We start from the raw sequence: 16562 nt of genomic DNA, 5'->3' as shown, positions 1-16562 counted from the left end.
CCCTAGCGCCCAGGACGGGCCATTCTGAGGTCCGAGGGTTTAAATGCTTCCTTCATGGGGAGCAAGGCCCCCTGCACACCCACCTAGACAGAGCTGGCAAGCCCCTGGGCGGGGGCCATCTCCCTACAGGCGGGGGGCCCTCGTCTCCTCTTGCAAATGTTTGTTAACACCCAGGTGGGGGGCACCGGGGCAGCCCTGGGGATTGCTTTATGTATATCCGTCACCGGAAGGGCCTGACTGAGCCTTAACCCAGAAGTGGCGTCCCTGCCGTGAACCCTGGGGCTGACTGGGGAGGGGCCCTCGCACCCTCACCAGATGTTCGTGGGGTCTGACCCTTCCCGAGCCCCCGACTCGGCCTGCCCTGTGCTGGGGTGGAGGCGGGCTCGGGACCCCGGCACCACTGGGGGCACGGAAGAAGGGTGAATGTGCTGGGCGTTCTTGTGTCTGCCCTGGAGGAGGAGCAGGAGTGGACTCGGGGCGGGAGCCCAGCCCTTGCTTGTGTGGGTGGCTGGCGATCCCCCCTTCATACCGGGGGGTGTTGAACCAGACAGACGGCTCAGTGGGCTGACTTTGGGGGTCGCCCCGGGGTAGCTGTGGCCTGTTGGTCACCAGGCCCCTCACTGCAGAGGAGACCAGCACCAACAGAGAGGCGCCCCAACAGCCTCAGTCTTGACAGTGTCCGAGAGCAAACAGGAGTCCGTAGCCCTGGGGTCCTGTCTCTGCCAGACGGGGAGACAGTTCCGGTTTCTCTTGCCTCCGCGGCAATCTGTCCGTGTAACCTGCAAGGCACAGTAGCTGCAGGGGTGACACGTCATGGTGGGGGGGGGGGCAGGAGGTGACTCTGCTCAGGTACCGCCACTTCTGCACCACGCTGCACCTGAGACCCCAGCCAGACGGTCCCCAGCGCCCCGTGATTTCTGACTTCACGCGCAGCCCTCGCGCTGTGTAACTCTTGGCGGGTTTAAAGAACGCGGAAAACAACCAGTAGATTCTGTCTGAAAGATCAGCGGTCGGGGCCGCGGCTCCGCGGTTTGGAAAGGGTGACGGTCGAGGGAGCTGTCGGTGGCGGGAGTGGGGGATGGATGACAAGGGAGGCCTGTCCCCACAGTTCTTGCCGTGGACATCTTCGACACGTTCAACTTCACGGGAGCCAGGGTGCCGCGGTTTGAGGACGTTCGTGACGAGTTCCCGAAGGAGTTAGAGTCCTCTGTGTTCTTCTCGGCCGACTTCTTCAGACCCCCCGACAGGAAAGGTAGAGCCCCGCAGACACCGCGGCTGCCCTTGGGGGGTCCCCCTTGTGGGAGTTGGGGGGGCTCCTCCCAAGGTCCTGCGACAGCGAGCAAGACGGTTCTCGGTAGCAAAGCGTGTTGTGTGGGTTTGCGGCACAGGCCTACCCTGAGTCGGGGAGCCGGGCGCGGGGCGGTGGCTGGGGTCAGACCCCAGTGGCCGCGGTGGGTCATTTCTTTTTTTTTTTAATTCTTTTTAATGTTTATTTAGTTTTGAGAGAGAGCACAAGCAGGGGAGGGGCAGAGAGCGAGGGAGACGCAGAATCCGAAGCAGGAGCCAGGCTCCGAGCTGTCGGCACAGAGCCCGACGCGGGGCTCGAACTCACGAACAGTGAGATCATGACCTGAGCCGAGGTCGGATGCTCAACCGACTGAGCCACCCAGGAGCCCCCGTGGTGGGTCATTTCTTACAGATACTTGGCTCATTCGTGACGGGATACACGAGAGAGTGCTTAGGTTGTGTGTGAGCTGTTCTACCCCGACGTACAGGGAAAAGCTGTCGGTAAAATCTTAGAATCCACCCGCCCCCCAAAAAGCAAGCCAATTCTTCAGTCCTGGCTTAGGGTTATTTACCAAAAGGCTTAAACATTTGGAATTTTCTTAAAGTATTTTTCACCGATGCACTCCAGATACGTCTCAAAATATAGGGGACTTGTGACATTCTGTAACGGCGAATTTAAAATCTGGAATGTTTTTGGTAAATTAGTTTTGTCAGTTCTGTGGTATTATTATTCAAGTGCCAATTTTTTTTTTTATTATTGACTTTTTTTAAACGTGTATTTTTGAGAGACAGAAACAGAGCATGAGCGAGGGAGGGGCAGAGAGCGAGGGAGACACAGAATCGGAAGCGGGCTGCAGGCTCCTAGCTGTCAGCACAGAGCCCGACGCGGGGCTCAAACCCATAAACTGTGAGATCATGCCCTGAGCCGAAGTCGGATGCTTAACCGCCTGAGCCACCCAGGTCCTCTGATGTAGGGTCCACCTTGACACTGACCCCACCTTTCAAATAATTTGGGACCCATTTGGGTTTCCAGCTCTCAGCAGTTTGTCCACAGCTGCCCTCGGAAGGGACGTGTACGTGTACCTACGAATATGGCATCTTACCTTGCCCTAAAAAAGCAGGCTCTTTCCCTGACATTGTCGGTGTTTCTGCTTCTGGACTGACCCCTGGGTCATCCTCTCTCTGGGAGCCTGTGGCATCAGGAGTGGACACGCGGAGCCTAAATGGCTTTAGAAGGTCCCGTGAGAAAAGCTTCTGGCGCCTGCTGCCCTCCTGGCCTTGGGACAGCCGCCGGCTGATGCGCAGGTCCCCTCGGCCCCGCACGTGGTGTCTTACTCAACTCGTCGGTTAGCTACACCACCAGCCCGTAGTAAACTCCGCCAATTCTTCTGCTGATGACAAGACTCAGCCCCTGGCTCCTGTGACCTCCCTTGCCCTCCAGTTTCTGCAAACACCTGGCTCACCACGTGGCAGAGAAAAGTATCCTAAGCTCCCGTAGCCAAAAATGAGGGCGGGTCTCCCGGGGGGAGAGCTTACAGGAGGTGGAGGGGGTGCAGCCCAGCCCCCCAGCCCCTTGGTGTCCCACTGTCTGCTTCTGTCCCTCCTGGAAGACCGTCTTCCTCGCCTACAGGACGATGACTTAGATGGAGCCCTAGGGTTTGGCTCCGAGGCCTGGCCTCTGCCCACCTTTCACCCGCCGCCTCGGCCTTGCCAGCCTGACTCAGACACTGACCTTCCCACCTTGGCCCCAGTCTTTCTTTGCCTTGACTGCCCCCCTAGGCGGGCTTTTGTCCCAGCTCTGGACTCCGGGCCCCTTTTGTCCCCATGCCATGACCCACCCTTGGCCCAGATGCCTTGCCCAAGGGGAGCCTCTGGGACCCACCTGCTAGCCGGCTGGTTAGTTAGAGATGCAGAGAGCCAGTCAAGTCGTAGGAGAATCTGAGGCTTTGGAGCCAGCCAGTCACGGAGGCCCAGAGCAGACACTGGGAAAGGGCGGGACGCTCCCAGGAGGCCACCGTGACCCGGGACGCTGTCCAGTGCACCCGGCGGCCTCTAGTGTGATGTAGTGCTCCCCAGAGGCAGCAGCCCTGCTGGAGGAGGAGGACAGAGCCCTGGCGAGCCTCTGCTGGCAGCCGGACCGTCTCCTGCTTCCAGAAGCAACTAGAAGAGAGGCGGCAGGCAGGACCAGGGGGAACTGAGTCGGCATGTTTATCTGGTGCCCACTCCATGGGGTCATCCAGGAGTGAAGTCCTCGTGAATGTTCTTGCTGTGTGAAGATAGTCACATCCGTCCAGGTCAAGTCTGAGCCCTGGGGGGGGCATCCGGCTCTCGGGTGGAGGCCCCGGGCAGGGTCACCCAGCCTGGGGGAGCGCCTGGCCCTCTCGCTCAGAGAACCCCGCAGCCGGCACTGCCCTCTCCCCCACCCAGAGGAGGAGCTGGGGGCGGCTCAGGTGGGTGACCAGTGTGCCACAGCAGGCGGAGTGGGTGGTAAGGCCCTGCAGCTGGCCCGGTGAGGAGGCCTGGCCTCGGCCTCCTGCGCTGACCTTCCAGAAAGCCACTCAGTGCACACCTCGGAAAACAGTGACCTTCGAGACACCGGGAGCCTCCTGCCCTGCCCGACCCCAAAGCCAGTGTCACTGAGCAGCCTGATGGGACTAAACAGTGCTGCGAAGCAGTCAGTGACCCTGGGCGGGGTCAGGAGGTTGAAGGTGCCCTCTCAGAGGGCCAGACATCGGTTGGTCAGATGGCAGTCTGCTGGGATGAGTTACTTGTTCTGGGCTGGGGCCTTTCCGTGTGCAGTGTCCCCCTCCAGGGGTGGCAGGGATGAGACCCGCCCCCGCCGCACCTCGTGGCCCCTCCACAGGCTTGTCTCCCGGGGCTCTGCCCCTCCCAGAACCCCTGCCCTCAGGGCTCGGCCCTCCTGTCTCCCTGGAGCCCATGCTCAAGACGCGCTCAGCGCTGGGCGGTCTGGATGTCTGCAGGGGTGACGTCTGCACCAGATGCTGCCAGGGGCATTTTGTCAGTCGCTGAGAACGTGGGCGAGTGTGGCCAGGTTCACAGAGCATCGGAGGGAGTGTCCCTCTGCCGGTGGGACGGGCAGGGCCGATAGCCCCTCCTGTGACCCCGTGTGGACACTGGGACTGGGGAAGGTTTGGACCAGGGTCTCTGGCACCCGTGGTTCCATGCCGCAGGTGGTGGCAAGAAATTGTAAGCGTCTACGCCCCCATAATACGTGTGTTGACTTATTGACGTGGTCTGTACCTGACGTCTTGCATCCCTGGAGCACGTATGACCTAAAACATGCCCGTGAGTCACATGGGATAAAAGCGTGGGACGCAGACCCACACGAACGGCACCCTGTCCCTCCCGCGTGCTTGTGGGGCAGCCCTGGCAGAGACCCCTGCCCCCGGGGGAAGGGATCAGCCGTCAGCATGTGATACTTTGAAATATACGTAAAACGTACTGCCCTAAGCACCCTTGGCTGCAGAGTTCAAGCTGCGTCCTGTCCGTCCGCACTCGGGCAGCTGCCGTCACCCTGAGCCCTGGAACCTTCACCTTGTGTCTCCCCACGAGACACTCAGGCCCCGGCCCCCCGGAGCCCCCCTTGTACTGGCTGTGCATTTCCCGGTGCCCACGGAAGGGGAATCGCGCAGTACTTGGCTTCTCCCTCCGAGCATCCTGTGGTCCGGGCTGGTCCACGTGGTGGCAGCTGGTGGTACTTTATTCCCCCGTGAGGCCGAAGCCTGTCCCGCCGTGGGTGCAGAGCACGTCTGGGACCGAGAGTGTTCCCTGCCTTGGCGCTTCAGGGCACGTGCCCGGAAGTGGGGTGGCGGGGTCACGTGGGGCTCCGTGGTAAACCTTTTGAGGAGCCACCTGCTGTCTTCCCCTGAAATCTCAGATTTCAGGCGGCGCTTGCTCGCGTAGGACGCGGTTTGTGGGGGACACAGGCGTCCGGACCCCATCCTCACGATCGGCTTCGTTGCAGAGGGCCCCACGGTGAGGCCGGCCGGCCGGAAGGCCGCCCTGCAGACGGCGCCCCCGGGGCCCGGAACCGAGAGGGAGGCCCCGTTCAGGAGGCGCAAGAGGCACCCCGATGAGCCGGGCCGGTTCGCCGTCGCCCTGGTCATCATCTACCGGACCCTGGGGCAGCTCCTGCCCGAGCACTATGACCCTGACCGCCGCAGCCTCCGGTAAGGCTTTCCTAAGTTGCCACCCGGACGTCTGAGGACGTCACCCCGTGACCCTGGTGCAAGGCCGCAGACCGCTACCTGCGGTCTCCCGGGGACAAGGTTCTGGGTCTCCGGGCGGGGCCTTCCCTGGTGTTTCTGCCCGGAGCGCCCCCTCCCCAGCACACACCCCGCTCGTGCCTCGATGGACACCGTTGCTGCCCTGCACTCCGCGGCGTAATTCCTGCCCGGGGGACTGTCCCCCCCCCCCCGCCCCCGCACCCGTGTGCCCCGGGCCGCCGGTGGCCCCCCTTCTGCCTGGAGAAACGAATGCCGCCCACGGGGGCTTCGTGGCCCCCCTCAGAGCTGGGCCGCCACCGAGGCTTTGCTTTCCAACCGTCGTGTCATTCTCCACACGTGTCCCTGGCTCCCCAGTGTTCATACTCCTCCTTCTTCGTGGCCGGATGAGATTCTGCCGTGAGGTGTAATTATTCCGAGCTCCGGTCGTTTCCAGGGCTTCCACAAGGGCAGCGACACCCTCGCACACACCCCTTCTTTCTCTTCATTTTAATTTATTTAAAAAAATTATTTTTAATGTTTATTTATTTTTGAGACAGAGAGACAGGGGAGCAGGGAGGGGCAGAGAGAGAGGGAGACACAGAATCGGAAGCAGTCTCCAGGCTCCGAGCCGTCCGCACAGAGCCCGACGCGGGGCCCAAACCCACGAGCCGCGAGATCGTGACCTGAGTCGAAGTCAGTCGCTCAACTGAGCCACCCAGGCGCCCCATCTTTCTCTTCATTTTTAAATGTCCGAAGTCCACCTTTGACCCAGACATGCCGCCCACGTCCCCCGCACCTGTCCTGGCCGTCGCAGAGCTGCTGCCTGGCCCGGGCCCTTCTCCGGAGCAGCGGCTGAGGCTCCAGCTCTGCCCTCCTGGGAAGACGTGTGCCCTGTGTGTCCCTGGGGCGTGTCCTGGGGTCCAGGGCTTAGACGAGTGTCTTCTGAGTGTCCTTCCGTGTTCCCGCTTCTCCCCCCCGCCCCCAGGTTGCCTAACCGGCCGGTCATTAACACACCAGTGGTGAGTGCCGTGGTTTACAGCGAGGGGGCCCCGCTCCCCAGCCCCCTGGAGAGGCCCGTCCTGGTGGAGCACACCCTGCTGGAGACCGAGGAGCGCACCAAGCCCGTCTGTGTGTTCTGGAACCACTCCATCACGTAAGGGTGACGCGAGGAGTCGGCAGCCACCCCCACCCCCAGAGTTATGCGTTTATGGGGGGGGGGGTCATTGCTACAGCCCCCAACACTGTTGGCAGAGTGTCTTACGGGGCAGGAGGCGCATCCTGGGGGTATCAGAGTTCCCAACACAGTCCCACATACGCACGTGCACATCTGTGTGTGCACGGATGTACGCGGCTAGGAACACAGACAGGCACCCGTGTGCACCCGTGCGCACAGATGCTCATAGACATCACCCGGGAAGGTCCACACAGAGACAGCGCCATGCACCTGTTGGACTCCGCGATCCGGCAGCCAACGAGTGCCTGATCGCCTCCAGACGAGGCAGGGGCTCGTTCTAGACGCGCATACGAGGCAGGAGTCAGAGACCGGGCCCAGGGCCCCTTCCACAGACAGCAGAAAGTCCCAGATGTGTGTGTGTGGGTTGGGGGGGGCATCCTTTTAACAGCCAGCGGTCCCCGACCTCACCTGCCCACCCATGAGATCAACCCAGCTGCCGCTGGGGCTGCTTTTACCCTTCGGAGGCCATACCTGCCCCCCCTCCTCCCCCCCGCCTCCATGCTTGAAACGAGGATGGAATTTTGTGCATCTGGGGGTTTGTTTCTGCGCCTCACGGACATTCCCTAACGTCATGGTTCACGTGGATGGAGAAGGTGTCCGCCAGGCAGGGCTCCAGCCGCCCTGTGCTGGGAGCTGGTCCCCAGGGAGAGCCCTGCAAGGGGCTCCCCCTGGGCCACGGGCTCGGCTGCACAGAGACCTCGTGTCTCCTTGATTTCCCAAATTCTGGTTAATGAGCAGCCAGTATCGTGTCTGGAGTATAATAGACGCTTGGCTCACAAAAGAGAGAAAGAAGGACCCGCTTTCACCGCGAGGGAAGCGTGAAGGTCTGTTTGGCATGTGTTAGGCACAGCAGTCTCTCATGGTCGCCCGATTGAATCCCAGCAATTAGCTGTAGCTCTAATTACACTCTGGCTGCTTTCTGTGGTACCTATCACCCCCAGATGTTAGCGCTCTTGACAAACTGGTATTAGCCTTCACATCCCATTTCACAGGGGAGTAAACTAAGGATCAGAGAACTTACTTGATTTTCCCAGAGTCAGGGAGGGCAGGGCGCTCTCTGAGCCTGAGACACGCCTGTAGCAGCCTGTAGTCATCTGGGGTTTCCCATCAGTAAAACGGGGGTAATAATCGGCCCCTGCTTCCGGGCGCTGCCGTAAGACGTTGTGCAATCTGCAGATGAGAGCATAAAATGAACGTGAGACACTATTTCGTAAACCACCTAGACTCAAAAGAAGACAGAAGTACAAAGCGGCCATTGTAACCACTATTATTTCTGACAAAAGGGGCGTCCGGTGACCTCAGACATCCCCATTTAAGTTTTACTGCGAGATGATGCATAAACCACGAACTTCAGAGGGTAGAGGCACTCCCCCGCCACGAGAGGGAAGGGAGAGTGTCCACGCGGTCCCAAGGGCTGCTGTCCTCCTAGAGGGTGACCGTGGCTTCTGTCTCGGGCGACGTGAGGATGCACGGGGGCAGCTGGGCCTCGGAGACCCCCTGGAGGAAGCAGCCGTCTCACGCCTGCCTTTCCTCTGCAGCATCGGCGGGACCGGAGGGTGGTCGGCCAAGGGCTGCGAGCTTCTGTCCCGGAACCGGACCCACGTCGTCTGCCAGTGCAGTCACACCACCAGCTTTGCCGTGCTCATGGATGTCTCCAGACGAGAGGTGGGCGCGGCCCCCACGGGCAGCCCTGCCCACCTGGCGAGGGTGTCCAGGGATGAATCCCTTTGCACAGCTAGCCTCCCCCCAGACCTGCCCCCTCAACGAGTCCTATCTTCCCTCCCGGGCATCTCCAACAAACCCAGTCCATGGTTAAAACCTGTGTTTGGGGGGGGGGGGGGGGGCTGGCCAGAGTCTGCCAGGATTTCCAGAACAAAACTCCTTGGAAAGAGTTTTCAAAGAGCCCGGCTGTAAATTAAAACCCACGGTGGGAGACCCTGAGCCTCAGACTGAAGAAGGCCCTAGAATATACCCTTACTTCAAAGCAGGATTCTCCATGTTTTTCTACCCCACTTTATTTTACTTTATTTATTTTTAATGTTTATTTCTGAGAGAGAGAAGGTGGGGAGGGAGAGAGCGCACATGTGAGCAGGGGAGAGGGGCAGAGAGAGGGGGCACAGAATCCGAAGCAGGCTCCAGGCTCCGAGCCGTCAGCACAGAGCCCGACGAGGGGCTCGAACCCGCGAACCGTGAGATCGTGGCCTGAACTGAAGTCAGACACTTAACCGCCTGAGCCACCCAGGCGCCCCTGTTTCTACCCCGCTTTAAATTTTAAGGGAGGAAAGAGCCGGCTGGCCGGAACAAAGCGAGTGTCTCCCGTTAGCACGAGACACGCGTGCTGGCCCCGGAGACTCAAAGGAGGGGGCTCTGTCAGGAGCCACGGAGGCCGGCTGCTGTTTAACCTCCTCGCATTTTCCACGGCCTGGGAATGCAAGCCGGCCTCTGCCAGCCTGAGGGTGGATGGGGTGAATAGAGCAGCGGGCCCCCCAGCAGGCATGGCAGCGAGGTCAGCCTGGGCCCGGACGTGTGTAGACGTTGGTGTCTCAGAGCCAGAAGGGAGGCCTCACCTGTCACCTTTGTTTCAGACCTGGGATGTGTCCTGGGAGGCCAGGCCGTTGTCCCTCCCAAGGGCCCTCTGGTGTGCAGGGGACCAAATTTGTGTCCCACCGTTGGGAGGGTAACAGCCGTGAGTTGCTGCTGATGGCGGCCAGGGTGACGAGAGGGGAGGGTGTGCCCCCAAGCCTTCCCCTGACCGTGGAGCTGCTCTGAGCAGGTGGCACTTAGGAGCAGGGAGCCCTGGGTTCTGACCTGGAGGGGGTGTGTTATTAGTGGCCCTTGTTCACCTAGGGGCGGGATGGGGGGGACCTCCCCGAGCCAGGAAGCTGGGCACTGCCGGGAGCAGACTAATAGGTGGGGAAAGCCGAAGTTCGGGGACATGAAGTCAAACGGGAATAGGACTCCCCGCTCCCTGCCCCGGTGCCTCAGGGCCAGAGCCCTCTCGACAGCCGGGCACAGCCTCCGGGCCTCCCCAGTGCCGCACCTGCACGGGCCGCAGAAGGAGAGAGCCCTGAGCCCTCAGCGCCCCGGTCCCAACCCTGTCCCGGCTCCCAGCCTTACCCTGGGTGGCCCGGCTCGCAATTCTGTTCGAGTCGTGAGTTCAGAACGCTTTCCGGAAGTTACTGGAGAGCCCAAGCTGGTCGTTTCCCAAGTGCCAAGACTCCGCCCGGGCACCGGGCCGTGGACAAACGGCCCGTTTTGCAGAAGCACAGGAGACAGTTGCAGTCCGTGCCGCTGGGGCACATCTGCCTGCTGCGTAAAGTGAGGGTCTGTCTGGAAGAAGTCCCTCTCGGCTCAGAATTTGGGGCAGGCGGGCTCCGCACCTCCTGGAGAGTCGGATTTACGTGCGAGGGTTTCTGTTTTCATCTGCGCTCGTGGTTCTTATGATGGCAAAACACACACAACACAGGTGCACTCCCTTAGCCACGTTTAAGTGGACCGTCCGTTCACCGAGCTGTGCCCCCACCCCCCGGTCCCCTTTTGCCCCCCACCCCCCAGCGATTCATTTGGCTTTTGTCCTCAGTTCTTCGCCAGCCTGGGAACCACGTCACGGCCGCGTTGGTTCCTGTCTGTGATAGTTGCTACGTTAATGAGCCTTTACTGTCCACAACCTCCATCAGAGCGAGGCCCTTACGTTCTCCTGCCTCGCCCCACCTGCCCGCAGCACGGGGAGGTCCTGCCCCTGAAGATCGTCACCTACGCTGCCGTGTCCTTGTCCCTGACCGCCCTGCTGGTGGCCTTCGTCCTCCTCACGCTGGTGCGGACTCTGCGCTCCAACCTGCACGGCATTCACAGGAACCTCATCGGGGCCTTGTTCTTCTCCCAGCTGGTCTTCGTGATCGGGATCACCCAGACCGGAAACCCGGTGAGGCCCCTCTGCCCCCTCTCCTTGCGGGTCCCACCCTTCTCCGAGGCCGGGGCACGTAACTCGCGAAGGAGCGAGGGGAAGTGGCCGCAGCGCAGACGCTGAGTGGGTTGGCCTGGAGGGAGGAGGGAGAGTGGGAGGTGAGCTGAGGCTAGCGGGGGCCCAGGGCTGGTGGGCCTTCTGTAGGATGCGAGAGAGCTTAGCCCCCGACATGTCGGGGTGGAGGGAGGGACGGGCTGCCGGCCTCGGCAGGGTCCCCGGGGGCTGGGGTGGGGATCAGCCGACGGGACAGGTAGTAGGGAGAAGCACAGGGATTCTTGGGGGTTTGTGGCTTAGGCAGCGCCTGGCTGGGGGCAAAGCATTTCCCGTTTCTACAAAGGGGACTTGTAGAACGCCAGGGTCACAGCACAGCATGCCCACGGGGGGCACGGGTGGAGGTGTAGGCTGTGTGCCCAGGCTCTACACACACGCCTGGGCTTACTGGATCCCCCCGGGGCCCCGGGAGTTGGGGGCATCCCTTCTCACAGGTGAGGAGCCAGGACCCGAGAGCTTGAGGGACGGTCGGAGGCACACGGCACGCCCTGTGCGTGTTCCCTTGTGTGTCCGTCACAAAGTGGGGACCCTGATAGCCCTGGGGAGACGCGCGGCCAGCTGAGCACCACACGTGCAGATGCAGCGAGGGCGGGAAGCGCACCGGTTATTCTCGCCTGACCCCGATCTCTGCCAGGGCGAGCCGTGAGCCCTCACTCTCTCTCACTGGGCCCTTCCGAGGGCACCGCCACCGATTGTTGGTGACATGGGGGCCGCTTCTTCATTCCCCTTGCAGCAGGGACCTAGCGATTGTCACTCTGTCACACCCACCAGAGACCCGGATCCCACAGGCCCTCCCATCCCTGCCTGTGGAGCCCACCTTCCCGACATGGACGCAAATCGCGGCTCATGAGTTTCACGTGCCCAAATGGTGCCATGGTGGGCCCGGTTAGGGAAGGGCTGACCATGACGGTGGGAGGGGTCCAGGATGAGTGGGGACGGGTTGGGTGTCGACCGGAGCCCTAGGGGCCACGCCAGGCATTGTGCTGTGGAGAGCCGTGACCGGGGCTGCATGGCAGGAAGGTGACCGGAGGGCAGAGTCACAGCCAGGGTGGGGTTGTTTGTCCTGCGTCCACAGGATGGAGGCCTAGCACCAGGACAGCAGGCACGGGGTGGACGGCGGGCGTCGGGGCCAAGTGCACAGAGAGACCAGAGGGAAGGTGCCTTAGGTCTCCAGAAGGGGGACAAGGAGGGGAGGATGCCACCAAATGAGAGGGACACTCGGTGGCTGGCCACGCCGCTGGGGGCTGGGGAGAGTGTGGAGAGGTGCGTGGGGAGGCGTCCCCGCCCGTGACAAAGAAATGTATGCGAATGGGCCAGCCCTAGGGGAGGAAGAAGGCGTGTATAAAAAGACATAGAATGTTCTAGCCCACTGGTCAGAATGTTCTAGCCCACTTGCATGCCTGGGCTCCTCCTCCTCCTTGTTGAGACCCCCTCAGGCGGCCCGACCTCCTCAGGAGGAAGGGGGGAGGTCGAGGCAGGGTGTCACAGGCAGACAGCCTTGAAGGCCTCAGGGACTTCGCGGCGGTGACTCATGTAGCAGCGGGCTCGGCCGAGGACAGACCGCAAGCATTTGCCAGCCTGCCCTCCAGGGTGCCCCTTGGACTGGCGGGAGGGGGGGCCCTCCCCCAGGGTGGTGCCGGGCAGGGGTTTCTGGGCATCCGGCCGGGCAGGTGCGCCTCTGCCCCAGCGCAGGTCCTTATCGGCGCATCAGACAGGTGAAGGCTCTGGGTGGGAAGCCACATGACTCATTTCAAGCCCTTCAAGCGTGCCCTTGAGTGGTCTCAGCCGCGGCCGAGCCGCACCTTGCAGCTAAGTAGCACATGTGAAACGCAGGGAGGCCGCCCGCTTATTTCGCTGATTTCGAGCACTGACCCATCCCCCTGCCTGGAATGAGCTTTCAGCCAGCGGCGCACTGGGGAGCCGGGAGGGCAGGAGTGCCGGCCGCACATAACTAGGGGCCTGGCTCGGCGCCTGGGTTTCATGGGGTTTCTGCAGACTCGCAGGCCCATCTCTGGGCGAGGTGTTTCATCTCCCGGATCACTGGCAGGTTAAAATGATTTATTGTGCATTAGCATTTTGTCTGTGTTCTGTTTCTGCAGAAGGTAGTACGTTTAGTGCAGAAGTCTGTGCGTGTCTTAGAGCCCCATTAAATTGTGAAATGTATTTCTAACAATTTTTTTTTCAAAGGGTGGTTTCTGTGGGTTTACTTCTCCCATTATTTAAGGCAACACGCCAGCCCACCTCATTGTCCTTCCTTTTCTGAGCCAACTGTGCTCTGCGTATGGGGCACGCTGGGGCTGTTTGGTGTGGGGTTCCCCTGCCCCGGGCTCACCCTTGGCATCCCGACGGCCCTGCCCATCGCTAAGGGCAGACTCTCCCGTCTCCTGACTCTTGAGTCAGGCAAAGGGCAGGATGTCCACTCATAATCTAAGATGCTGCGTTTCCTTCTTTGTCCTGTGTTTGACGAATGTAAATGCTAAAATCGTTTCCTCCCACCTCTCCGGGGTTCAGAAGAACCTGGTCTGTGGAGGTTGACGTGGCAACGGGCGTCACTTATGTGCCCAGCCGGTTCGTGCTCTGGTGAGCTCCCCACGGGGAACATCGAGCTGGCACCTGAGCCGAGCAGCCTTCAGTGTGGGTCAGGGTGGTGGCCCTGTGTCTCCTACTCCTGTGTCTGTTGGGTGGGGTGGGGGTGGGGTCTCCCTGGGAACCCCTGGGAACCTGGGAGCTTGTGCTGATGGGGCAGCAGCCAGGATTGGACAGAATGTCTCTCGGGAATGGGGCGGACTGTGGCCTGGGGGAGGGGTAGTCGTAGCCCTGTAGCCTGGAGTCGGGCCAGGAGGGGCACTGCTGGGTGTGGGTGGGGCCAAGAGTGGGTGGGCCCAAGAGGGGCGGAAAGGAGGGCCCCGGGGACCTGGATGTGGGTGTGGCTGGGAGGGGCGGGGGGTGTGGGTGGGGCCAGGAGTGGGGTGGTCGTGGGGGGCGGGGGCTGGGTGTGGGTGGGGCCAAGAAGGGCGGCAGTGGATGGGGCCTGGGTGTGGGTGGGGCCGCGGGGGGTGGGACCAAGAGGGTGGGTGGGGCCTGGATGTGGGTGAAGCAAGGAGTGGGATGCGGCCAAGAGGGGTGGGGTCCTGGGTGTGGGTGGGGCCAGGAGGGCCAGGCCTGGGTGTGGGTGGGGTCAGGAAGAGCAGGGCCTGGGTGTGGGTGGGGCCAGGAGGGCCAGGCCTGGGTGTGGGTGGGGTCAGGAAGAGCAGGGCCTGGGTGTGGGTGGGGCCAAGAGGGGCAAGGGCTGGGTGGGGGGGGGGCCAAGAGGGCGGAGCCTGGGGCTTTCTCTTCTCGCCCCTTTCACAGTTACCCTCTCTGTAGCGCCTGACCAGCTTCTTAGGACCTGGCGGGGCACCTGCCCACATCTCGCAGCCAGCCGGCCTCGGGACCCCTGGCCAGTTCAGCCCCTCCCTGTGAGGCTGCTCTGGACCTAGGCACAGGGCTGTTCGAGGTCCCTCCTAGAGCACCTCGCACTGCACTTTCACTGGTGGCCTCAGAGACTTGACTCCCTGTGACCAGTGTCCCCAGCCCCTCCCCGATACTGCTTTCTTCCCATTTGAAGGGACACGGGGCTGGCTCACCAAGGCCTGGAGAGGCCGGGATGCTGACCCTCGGCTGCCCTGTGGAAGTTGGTTTTCTCCTCCCACTGGTGGGGGGGGGGGGTAGCCCTGCCCAGCTGAGGACTGAAACAGAGCAAATACTCTCGTCTCTGTTCTTTTTGGGAGGCAGGAAGTATATGGCTCCGTGAACTCAGTGCAGGCAGGATGAACTTATCTGACAGTGAGGTCACGAAGCGTGGGGCCTCCCCCTCCCTCTGACCACACCTGCTGGACCCTGGAGACCCACACAAGGGTCCAGGGTGGTGGGTGACGGCCAGCATCACAGCCTGAACCGCTGCCTCTGTGCTTCTTGAACTTTAAAGCCAGTGTCACGAACATGCAAGTTTCCAGCTTCAAATGGAAACCCTAGAGGCTCTGCCTACCGTTCGCCCCCTGGCTGGATCGCTCCAGGCAACGATCTGGGTTGAGGAGTGGGTCCCCTGAGGCCCTCAGCAGCCTCACTTCCTGTCCTCTGTTCCACGGTGGGAGCCTGAGGCGCTGTGACTGTGCCCAGCCATTCCTGGTGAACCAAAAAGAAAAACCAACTCACTCGGCTTCCCTTCTCAGACCTCCATACCCTCACGTTTGCAAAGTGGTGTGATTTGGTCACTAGCCTCCCCGCCCTGTGCCCCTTTGGCCCTCGGCCCCAGGCGCGGCAGGCGCGGGCTCCCGCGGGGCTGGCACTGAGCCGCACTCCCTTCCGCACAGTTCCTGTGCACGGTGATCGCCATCGTCCTGCACTACGTTTACATGAGTACCTTCGCCTGGACCTTTGTGGAGAGCCTGCACGTGTACCACATGCTGACCGAGGTGCGCAACATCGACGCCGGGCCCATGAGGTTCTACTACGTCGTGGGCTGGGGCATCCCGGCCATCATCACAGGTGAGGACTCGAGCAGCGGCCCAGCTGGGGTGGCCTGGACAGGGCACCCGCCACCGTTTGGGGAATCCGCGTGGCGCTGCGGACACAGGTGCCCGTGTCAGGTGAGCCCGTGCCCCCGGGCCCAGGCGGACGAGCCCTCTGGCCTCCTCTGCCTTTGGTACCCAGCTCGACTGGCCCCCAGTGGAGGAGCCTCTGCCCTTGGGTCTGCACACACGATTGTGAGCCTTCGGTGCCCGCTGCGGGGGTGCATCTCCCGTCAGGTGTGGGCTCCCTGGGAGCTGAGGCGGGTCCGTTCGGGCTTCCGTCTGTGGCCGCCGACACACAAAAACTCCACGTCCGCCTGCTGTGTGCATGGCTGGGTGTGGATGTGTGGTCTCTATGTAGCATGTACGTGGAGTGTGTGTGCAGGGCTGGCTGGGAATGCCCGTCCCGTGACCACTCGCCCCCCGGGAGGGGCCTCTCCCGCGCGTGGCCCTCACCCCCTCCCCTGCTGTCCAGGACTCGCCGTGGGCCTGGACCCCCAGGGCTATGGAAACCCCGACTTCTGCTGGCTGTCCCTTCGAGACACCCTCATCTGGAGCTTTGCCGGGCCCATCGGAACGGTTATAATTGTGAGTCTGGGAGTTCCGCAGAGCCCACGATTCTCGGGACATGGGAAGTGGGGTGCACGGGCTGGAGGCGGTTTTGGGGGCCAGCGGCTCCTCAGAGTGGCCTATTGGGCGGGAAGGCCTGATCTCACGGTGACGAGGCCTTGCCCTTAGGCCTGTGGATTCCGGGTTTCCTTCCACATCCGTCTGTGGATTCCGGGTTTCCTTCCACGTCCAGGTCCACGGTGAGGCCGCCCATTCCAGCCTCTCCTCGAGATGCAGGCACAGACCCTCCAAAGCGTTTGGTCTTTGGAGATCTGTTGAAGTGATACCCACGAGCTGGCCGCCTGACTTTGGTGTTTTTGGAACTTTTTTTTAGGTCAACACAGTCATTTTTGTCCTGTCTGCAAAGGTGGCCTGCCAGAGAAAGCACCATTATTATGAAAGGAAAGGAGTCATGTAAGTGGGCGCCCACACTGACCCCTGGGGCAGGTCAGCACACCCAGCAGAGCCCCCAGAAAGCACCCGTCACCCAGCGGCCAGGCCCTCGGCCACTCCCCAGCTTGGCCACTGGGGTGGCCTCGTGGGTGGGTGGGCAGGGCAAAGTGGGGAGAGGCCAGGGGCGCTGGGGCGCATTGTGGAGGAGAGGGAGGGGGCCCGGGGAGAGGGGCGCGGGGATCCCGGAG

At 61.9% G+C, this 16562-nt stretch overlaps 1 protein-coding gene across 3 annotated transcripts in view; it reads left to right on the top strand.

Moving 5' to 3' along the window:
- CELSR1 (cadherin EGF LAG seven-pass G-type receptor 1) overlaps positions 1-16562 on the top strand; it is a 134591-nt gene that overhangs the window by 112867 nt on the left and 5162 nt on the right. For all 3 annotated transcript variants that reach the window (XM_053199528.1, XM_027070428.2, XM_053199527.1), the window contains 8 exons: positions 1109-1252; positions 5273-5477; positions 6499-6666; positions 8286-8412; positions 10469-10669; positions 15115-15289; positions 15788-15900; positions 16256-16335. In XM_053199528.1, the coding sequence (XP_053055503.1) occupies positions 1109-1252; positions 5273-5477; positions 6499-6666; positions 8286-8412; positions 10469-10669; positions 15115-15289; positions 15788-15900; positions 16256-16335 (1213 nt within the window). The remainder of the gene's footprint in view (positions 1-1108; positions 1253-5272; positions 5478-6498; positions 6667-8285; positions 8413-10468; positions 10670-15114; positions 15290-15787; positions 15901-16255; positions 16336-16562) is intronic.

This window comes from Acinonyx jubatus, chromosome B4 (assembly GCF_027475565.1).
Source record: "Acinonyx jubatus isolate Ajub_Pintada_27869175 chromosome B4, VMU_Ajub_asm_v1.0, whole genome shotgun sequence".
Classification (NCBI taxonomy): domain Eukaryota; kingdom Metazoa; phylum Chordata; class Mammalia; order Carnivora; family Felidae; genus Acinonyx; species Acinonyx jubatus.
This window is presented reverse-complemented; position numbering and strand designations above follow the sequence as displayed.